The sequence below is a fragment of the Mus caroli genome, chromosome 19 (assembly GCF_900094665.2).
Source record: "Mus caroli chromosome 19, CAROLI_EIJ_v1.1, whole genome shotgun sequence".
In the NCBI taxonomy this organism is placed as follows: Eukaryota; Metazoa; Chordata; class Mammalia; order Rodentia; family Muridae; genus Mus; species Mus caroli.
In genome coordinates, this window is record NC_034588.1 from 680,641 (window position 1) to 688,926 (window position 8,286).

General features: G+C 48.6%; 1 protein-coding gene across 2 annotated transcripts in view; it reads left to right on the forward strand.

Annotated features, from left to right (window-relative positions):
* Positions 1-8,286, forward strand: part of Unc93b1 (unc-93 homolog B1, TLR signaling regulator) — a 14,521-nt gene that overhangs the window by 3,429 nt on the left and 2,806 nt on the right. Inside the window, exons 4-10 of one of the 2 annotated variants that reach the window (XM_021151764.1) lie at positions 1,859-2,020; positions 2,226-2,358; positions 2,691-2,784; positions 3,036-3,160; positions 3,859-4,041; positions 4,353-4,626; positions 7,263-7,381. In XM_021151764.1, the coding sequence (XP_021007423.1) occupies positions 1,859-2,020; positions 2,226-2,358; positions 2,691-2,784; positions 3,036-3,160; positions 3,859-4,041; positions 4,353-4,626; positions 7,263-7,381 (1,090 nt within the window). Of the gene's footprint in view, positions 1-1,858; positions 2,021-2,225; positions 2,359-2,690; positions 2,785-3,035; positions 3,161-3,858; positions 4,042-4,352; positions 4,627-7,262; positions 7,382-8,286 lie in introns of those variants that run through there. The other variant, XM_021151766.1, reaches the window with a different exon arrangement.

An 8,286-nucleotide genomic window follows, 5' to 3' on the forward strand; every position in this document is an offset into this window, starting at 1 on the left:
AAAGAACCAGCTCCTGGTTTTGTTGATTCTTTGTATAGTTCTTTTTGTTTCTATTTGGTTGATTTCAGCCCTGAGTTTGATTATTTCCTGCCATCTACTCCTCTTGGGCATATTTGCTTCTTTTTGTTCTAGAGCTTTCAGGTGTGCTGTCAAGTTGTTAGTGTAAGCTCTCTTCAGTTTCTTTTGGGGGGCACTTAGAGCTATGAGTTTTTCTCTTACCATTGCTTTTATTGTGTCCCATAAGTTTTGGTATAATGTGTCTTAATTTTCATTAAATTCTTTAAAAAAAAAAAGCCTTTAATTTCTTTCTTTCTTTCTTCCTTGACCAAGTTATCATTGAGTAGAGTGTTGTTCAGCTTCCATGTGTATGTGTGCTTTCCGTTGTTTTTGTTGGTATTGAAGACCAGCCTTAGTCCGTGGTGACCTGATAGAGAGCATGGAATTATTTCAGTCTTCTTGTGTCTGTTGAGGCTTGTTTTGTGACCAGTTATATGGTCAATTTTGGAGAAGGTACCCTGAAGTGCTAAGAAGATGGTATATTCTTTTGCTTTAGGGTGAAATGTTCTATAAATATCTGTTAGATCCATTTGGTTCATAACTTGTGTTAGTTTCACTGTGTCTCTGTTTAGTTTATATTTCCATGATCTGTCAATTGCTGAGAGTGGGGTGTTGAAGTCTCCCACCATTATTGTGTGGAATGTGATGTGTGCTTTGAGCTTTAGGGCCTTGTCTTTTCTTCTTTCTTTCTTTCTTTCTTCCTTTTTTTTTTTTCGAGACAGGGTTTCTTTGTATAGCCCTGGCTGTCCTGGAACTCACTTTGTAGACCAGGCTGGTCTTGAACTCAGAAATCTGCCTGCCTCTGCCTCCCGAGTGCTGGAACTAAAGGCGTGCGCCACCACACCTGGCTCTTGTCTTTTCTTAAGGATTATAAAATACTCAGCCAGGTGTGCTAGCAGCAATTATCCCAGCAATGAAAAATAAGGCAGGTGGATAACTAGGAGTTCAGTCTGGTCTACACACCAAGCTCCAGGCCAGCTAAGGCTATAGAATAAGACTCTGTCTTAAAGTAGAAAATAAAAAAGGATTAACAAAATGTTGGAGTGTGATAAACGTGTGTATGTGTGTGCATGCCTGTGCAGACATGTGGAGGCCAGAGGTCAGCACCAAGTGTCTTTCTTGATCTTCCAACATTATTTTGGTAAAGATTTATTTTTTTTATCTTATCTCTATTTTTATGTGTATGAGTGTTTTGTCTGCCTATACCTGTGTATGCTTGGTGCCCCTGGAGGCAGGAAGAGGTGTTTGATCCCTTGAAAGGGCAGTTCAATCCAGTTGTGAGCCATCATATGGGCGCTGGGAATCAGAACTGAGTCCTTTGGAAGAACAGCCAGTGCTCTAGCATTCTTAACCACTGAGCCCTCTCTCCAGCCCCTACCTTATTTTTTAAATTACACTGTGTGTGTGTGTTGGTATATGTGGAGGCCAGAGGTCCATCGTATTTTGTTTCTTTGAGGCGGGGCCCCTCACTGGAACTCCAGGCTTGTGGTCCCTTAGGCTAGGCTGGCTGACTAGTGAACCCCAGTATCTGCCTATCAGCATTTCCCCAGTGCTGGGATTACAAATGCATGCAGTGCACCTGCCTTGGGGATGCAACGCAGGAGATTGTGTGTTCAGCAAGCATCTCACTGAGTGAGTGATCTTTCCGGGCCTGCCCTCTTATCTTATATCCTAACAGTGACTGTGAGAAGCCTGTGGCTCTGACCTCCCATGGCCTTAGGAACTGGGACCCAAGGCCCTGATGGTTTCAGGCCACAAAAATCCCTAGACCTGTGGTACTAATGTCCCTCCCTCTGAACAGGTTTTTTGGTACCAAGTGGATGATGTTCTTGGCTGTGGGCATCTATGCCCTCTTTGTCTCTACCAACTACTGGGAACGCTACTACACGCTGGTGCCCTCTGCTGTAGCTCTCGGCATGGCCATTGTGCCTCTGTGGGCCTCCATGGGCAACTATATTACCAGGTAAGCCTGGTGGCAGTGAAGCAGAGGCTGGAGAACTGGCCGAATATTTACTTCTTTGCTAACTTTAGCTAAGGGACTTTAGGCAAACCTTTTACTCTGCTGGGCCTCGGTTTCCCCTGTGAAGTTGGCTAGCCTGTAGTTGTAGTTGTAGGAAGAAGTGTGGCAGAGGGCAGGCTGGGGAAAGCCCTCACTCTCTGTACTCCAGGATGTCCCAGAAGTACTATGAATACTCCCACTACAAGGAGCAAGATGAGCAGGGACCTCAGCAGCGCCCACCACGAGGCTCCCACGCGCCCTATCTCCTGGTTTTCCAGGCCATCTTCTATAGCTTCTTCCACGTAAGTGCTACAGGAAACCCCGGGGGAGGAGGGAAGAGGAGGATAGTCCAAAGTCCATATATTACAGGCTAGTCCACTGTCTTCTCAGCCTTCCTGAGCCTAACTTTGCTCTCTTACCTCTAGTGATGGAGAGAGACCTCTTCCCTATCCACAATGCTCAGGAGGAAGTTCTCCTGCCATGGGCACCCCATTACTACTCTGGGCTGTCCCCAGAAGGTGGGAGAGCTTCTGCTCCCCACCACCAGAGGCCATGTCCAAACTCCTCTCTAGATCTCACTTCCCGTCTGGTTCTCCTCCTGAGCTCTGACCCCCAGCTACCCTCCCACCCACAGTTGAGCTTCGCGTGTGCCCAGCTGCCAATGATTTACTTCCTCAACAACTACCTGTATGACCTGAACCACACACTGTTCAACGTGCAAAGCTGCGGTCAGTCCAGGGGAGGGGTGGGACCTCGGAAGCTTGCTTCCCTGTTCACACTCAGTCACCCAGCAGACACTAGGTCCGCCCCTTCAGCTTTCAGGGCTGCATGCATGGAGGTGGGAAGTGGGTGGTGCCCCGTTCACAAACTGCCACCCCAAAGGAGATTGCTGGAAGAATTTTTACCTGCCCTTACACCCCACCTTCACTGTGGCCTGGCTGCAGTATAGTCTAGCAGTGTCTCCACCCACTTTTCCCAGGTACTAAGAGCCAAGGCATTCTGAATGGCTTCAACAAGACGGTCCTTCGGACGCTGCCGCGCAGCAAAAACCTTATTGTTGTAGAGAGCGTGCTCATGGCGGTGGCCTTCTTGGCCATGCTGTTGGTGAGGCTTGGGTTGGTGGTGAGGAGGTGGTGGGACCAAGGGGTTCTTTCCCTGTAAGCTCTTGTGCGTGGGCAGGTCGGAGTTTCAGGCTAGCAGCCTAAGAATCAGGACTGAGTTCTGGTTGCAGGGCGGACGCCTGTACACTAAGGTTGAGTTGGGATCTCCAAGGCTATAGGAAACAGACAAAGAAGGAACGGGTCTCACGGGGATGGCAAGTGTGTCTCAGGATTGAGGGCAGTCCTGGGAGGCAGAGCTAAAACTCTTAGGGACCGGAGCTGGGAGGAGAGACTTTAGGCGGGGTTACGGGTGTGCCAAGAGGAAGGCCTCTGGACGTGTCTGGGGCGGAGCCTTGGGTTAAAGCCCTGCGGTACGCCACAATTTAAACTGAGACTTGTAGGTGTATTGGGGCGGTGCCTCGGGACTGCAGCTCATTTTTCTGTTTTTTTTTTTTTTTTTTTTTTTTTGTAGGGTCTTTTTTTTTAGTCCTGGCTGTCCTGGAACTCTCTATGTAGACCAGGATGACCTAGAACTCACCGAAATCCTCTTGCCTCTGCTTCTGCTAGGCCACCACTCCTGGCATAGGGTTACTGTCCAGAGTAGAAGTGTGGGCGTGTCCGGGGCGGAGTCTCGAGTTGAGAGCTGTGGGTGTGTCTAGGGCGGGATGCCTGTTATAGTCCCTTCACTTCTGCTTTCTGCAGGTGCTGGGCCTGTGTGGAGCCGCTTACCGGCCCACGGAAGAGATCGACCTGCGCAGTGTGGGCTGGGGCAACATCTTCCAGCTGCCCTTCAAACACGTGCGTGACTTTCGCTTACGCCATCTGGTGCCCTTCTTTATCTACAGTGGCTTTGAGGTGCTCTTTGCCTGCACTGGTTTCGCCCTGGTAAGAACAGACAAGATGTCTGGCTAAACTTGAATTTCAGATACACAGCATATACATGTATAAATATGTACAAGTATATCCCGAATTATTCCCCTCCCTCTTTCTCTTCCCTCTCTCCGCCCCATTGTCTTTTACCATGAACAAGTCATTTTTCAACTTTTTGTAGTTAGAATGGAGATGCTTTCACCCTTTCTACCAGCCTTAGAGGGAGTTAATACCAGGAGACCCAGAGAGGACAGGTGTGAACTAAAACAGCGTCTGGTGTGGGAAGGGCTTGGGACCAACCGGCCTCCTTGTGCTCTCCTCTTTAGGGCTACGGCGTGTGCTCCATGGGGCTGGAGCGACTGGCATACCTGCTCATAGCTTACAGCCTGGGTGCCTCAGCCTCCTCGGTTCTGGGGCTGCTGGGACTGTGGCTGCCTCGCTCCGTCCCGCTCGTGGCTGGGGCAGGACTGCACCTACTGCTCACCCTTAGCCTCTTTTTCTGGGCTCCTGCTCCTCGGGTCCTCCAGCACAGTTGGATCTTTTACTTCGTGGCTGCCCTCTGGGGTGTGGGCAGTGCCCTCAACAAGACCGGACTTAGCAGTGAGTACAGCCTTAGGAACTGGCACGCCTGAGGTGGGGGAGAGGCAGGCTGTGATCATCTCTAGGTAGTTCAGAACTGTTAGCATCCTGTGGGTTCTGTGGACACAGTCGAGGCAGGTAGAGATTGCTTGGCCTAGTCTGGGGTGAAAAGACTTCTGTGGACACTGTAGAGATGGTTGGAGAAGTCCCATGGATACTCTTGAAGGACGTAGAAGTTCCATGTTGTAAGCAGGTGGGCATCACACTGAGGGGTATACATGTGAAGTCTTGTGAATACACGGGTGGGTGTGGGCTCAGTGAAGAGACCTGGGGAGAGTATATAGAAACACACACCAGCACTCAGGGATATGTTAGCGTAATTTCTGAGCATGGGAAGCAGATCCTGAGTTTGAGGCTCCAGGGAGGGAGAGGGTGCCAGGTGCTTGTCGGTCCTCCAGGGTGTAGGTGCAGAATTGGACTCTTTCTTTTCTGTTTCTATTTCTCAGGGTCTCACTATGTAGCCTCAGCTAGTCTGGCATTCACCATATAGATTCCAGATTGTCCTTGAACTCATAGAGATTCACATGTTTCTACCTCCCAAGTGCTAGAATCAAAGTCATATGCCACCACGCTCAGCCTTTTTCCTTCTTCTTCAATTATATGTTTTGAGATAAAGCCTTACACTGTAGCCCAGGCTGGCATGGACTCACCATGTAGCTCAGGCTGACTTTAAACAAGTTTGATTCTATCTTAGATCCCTGAGTGCTGGAATTACCTCAGCCCCCTATTCTCCTTTTTTCTTTTTAGTTAATTCTTTAAAAAGATTTGTTTATTTATTATATGTAAGTACACTGTAGCTGTCTTCAGACACACCAGAAGAGGGCATCAGATCTCATTACGGATGGTTGTGAGCCACCATATGGTTGCTGGGATTTGAACTCAGGACCTTTGGAAGAGTAGTCAGTGCTCTTAACTTCTGAGCCATCTCTCCAGCTTGCTTTTTTTTTTTTTAGACAGAGTTTCTGGGTAGCCTTGGCTGTCTTAGAACAAGTTCTGTAGACCAGGCTAGCCTCAAACTCAGATATCTGCCTGCCTCTTCCTCCCAAAACTTAAAAATTAATATTATTTATTTATTTATAATGTATATGTGTATGAATGTGGGAGTGAGGTGTCATGGCATGAACGTGGAGTCCAGAGGATAGTTAGTGGAAGTCGATTTTCTACCACATATGTCCTGGGGATTGAACACAGGAAGGTTAGGCTTGGTGACAGGTGCCTTTTACCCACTAAGCCACCTCATTTGCTCTTCTTTTTCTCTCTTCTTCTTTCTTTCTTTTCCCTTTTTTTGTTTTTTGTTTTTGTTTTTTGACATGGCCTTTGTATATATCCTTGTTTGGCCTAGAAATTGCTATGTAGACCAGGCTGGCCCCAAACTCACAGAGATCAGTCTGCTTGAGTCTCCCCCATTCTGGAACTAAGGTGTGCTTTCATACCTGGATGGATTTTTGTTTGTAACGAGGATCCAGGTACAGTCCAAACCCAGCTTGCTCAGCCTCAGAATCCATGCTCAAACCTGGGCAGCTGGAGTGAGACCCTGAGAAAAGAAGCTATGGTAGGCCAGGCTTCAGCTGCGTGGGGCTCCCTGGACATGTGTGAGATGGGTTTGTGTCGGTGACAGGCAGCTGGCACACGTGAGTGCAGCTGTGTAGGTTGTCTTTACTGGCACTGATGCTCATGATCTGATGCTGTTTCAAGTGCCCCCACCTCCCCAAGTCACATGATGGTCGTGTTCATGCTCTGAGCTGGACTAAGCTTAGCAAGGGTCAGCCAGGGCTGTGCAATCTTCATACTTCAGAGCTTTTAATCCAGAAGACAACCTGTGTAACTCTTTTCAAAGTTGGGCCAGCTTTGGAGATTTCAGTCGTTTTCCTGAAATCACCCTTAATGTGACCTTTGAACCTTTACTTTTTGCAGTCCTGAGCTCCGGAGTCTCAGCTCCAGTTGCTGTTTCTCTACCACCTTGAGGTGATCCCCCAGGAAACCAGCCCCCGCCCCCAGGCGTGGCTTGTGAAAAGTTAGTTGCTGAAATGTATAGGAGTTAGGCTCTGGTTCTGCCTCCCAGCTCCATGCTCTCAGAAATAAGACTCAGACTCAAAATATATTTACAAATACCTTGGCCATATAGCTAGGCTCTACTCTGATCATAACTAAAATATCTATATATTTTAGATCATAAGTAAAATATCCCATTTATTATAACCTGCATTCTGCCATGGGGTGGCCTGTGCTCAGGTGCTATGTATGTGTCCTGTAGCTCACATCTTCCCAGGCTGATCTCCTGAGAGTGGCTCTATCCCAGAATTCTTTCTGCCTCCCAGATATCCCACTTTCTATTTCCTGCCTATTCCTTCTATTTTCTGAGCCCCTGGCAAGGTAGAGAAACAGCAACCTGAGTGCTTGGCACACTGGGTGACGGGTCAAAAGCAGACAGGACTCAGCGGAGGGTCCTTGCACCTCGACAGTGTAGTAACAGAAGTCTCCAGTAGGGGCCAGGCGAGGATTGGTACACAGCTCTTGTTGGTCTTCCTAGCTCAAGCTCAGGAACTGAGATGCAACTGGTACAGGGTTCCTTACCTGCTTTGTGCCTTTACCTGCAGCACTCCTGGGCATCCTATATGAAGACAAAGAGAGGCAGGACTTCATCTTCACCATCTATCACTGGTGGCAGGCCGTGGCCATCTTTGTTGTGTACCTGGGCTCCAGCTTGCCCATGAAGGTGAGGATGGGTGGAGTTTGGGTATCCATGCCTCACTGGGAAACAGACTCGGATTCCATAGCCTCCTAAATGCAGTACTTTCTAAAGGCCAAGCACTGAACCAGGGACCCCTTAGTCCATGGGGTAAACCCAGCACCCCAGTTACTGTTTACCTGCTAGCCTCGGTCCTGTGGGCACACTCAGATGAGCTGTGGGTGGTTGGATCACCTGCACACTAGCTTCTGGACTTATGGACACCCAGGGCCTCCCATTTCAGCTCCTATAGGAATGAGCTCTTCTATGTTTTTACATTGTTTTGTTTTGTTTTGACAATATAGCTCTGGCTGTCCTGGAACTCTGTAGACCAGGCTGGCCTCAAACTCACAGAGATCCACTTGCCTCTGCCTCCCAAGTGCTGGAATTAAAGGCATGCACCATTATACTGGGCTTGTTTTGTTTTTAAACAAAACGGTATCCCTGGCTGGCCTGGAACTCCCTGTATAGACCTAGCAGGCTTGGAACTCACAGAGATTCCCCTGCCTCTGCCTCCTGAGTGCTGGGATTAAAGGTGGTCACCACCACCGCTCAGGTATTGGTTTGTTACTGACTGTGCTGGATATGGGAGCCAGGGTCTTTCTTGCTACCTATCAGTGTACCTGAGGTTCCTAGTCTTTTCCTAACCCAAGCCTGTAATTTTAGCAGGTCCTTCTCACATGTTTTTGTTCCATTTTTCTGTATCATTGGGCCAGGATCTCAAAGGTAGCCCAGACTGACCTCAGCCTTCTGTGGGCTGAGACGACTGACAGGTCTGTACTGACAGACTGAGATGACTGACAGGTCTGTACTGACAGGCTGAGATGACAGGCCTGTACTGACAGGCTGAGATGACTGACAGGCCTGTACTGACAGGCTGAGATAACAGGCCT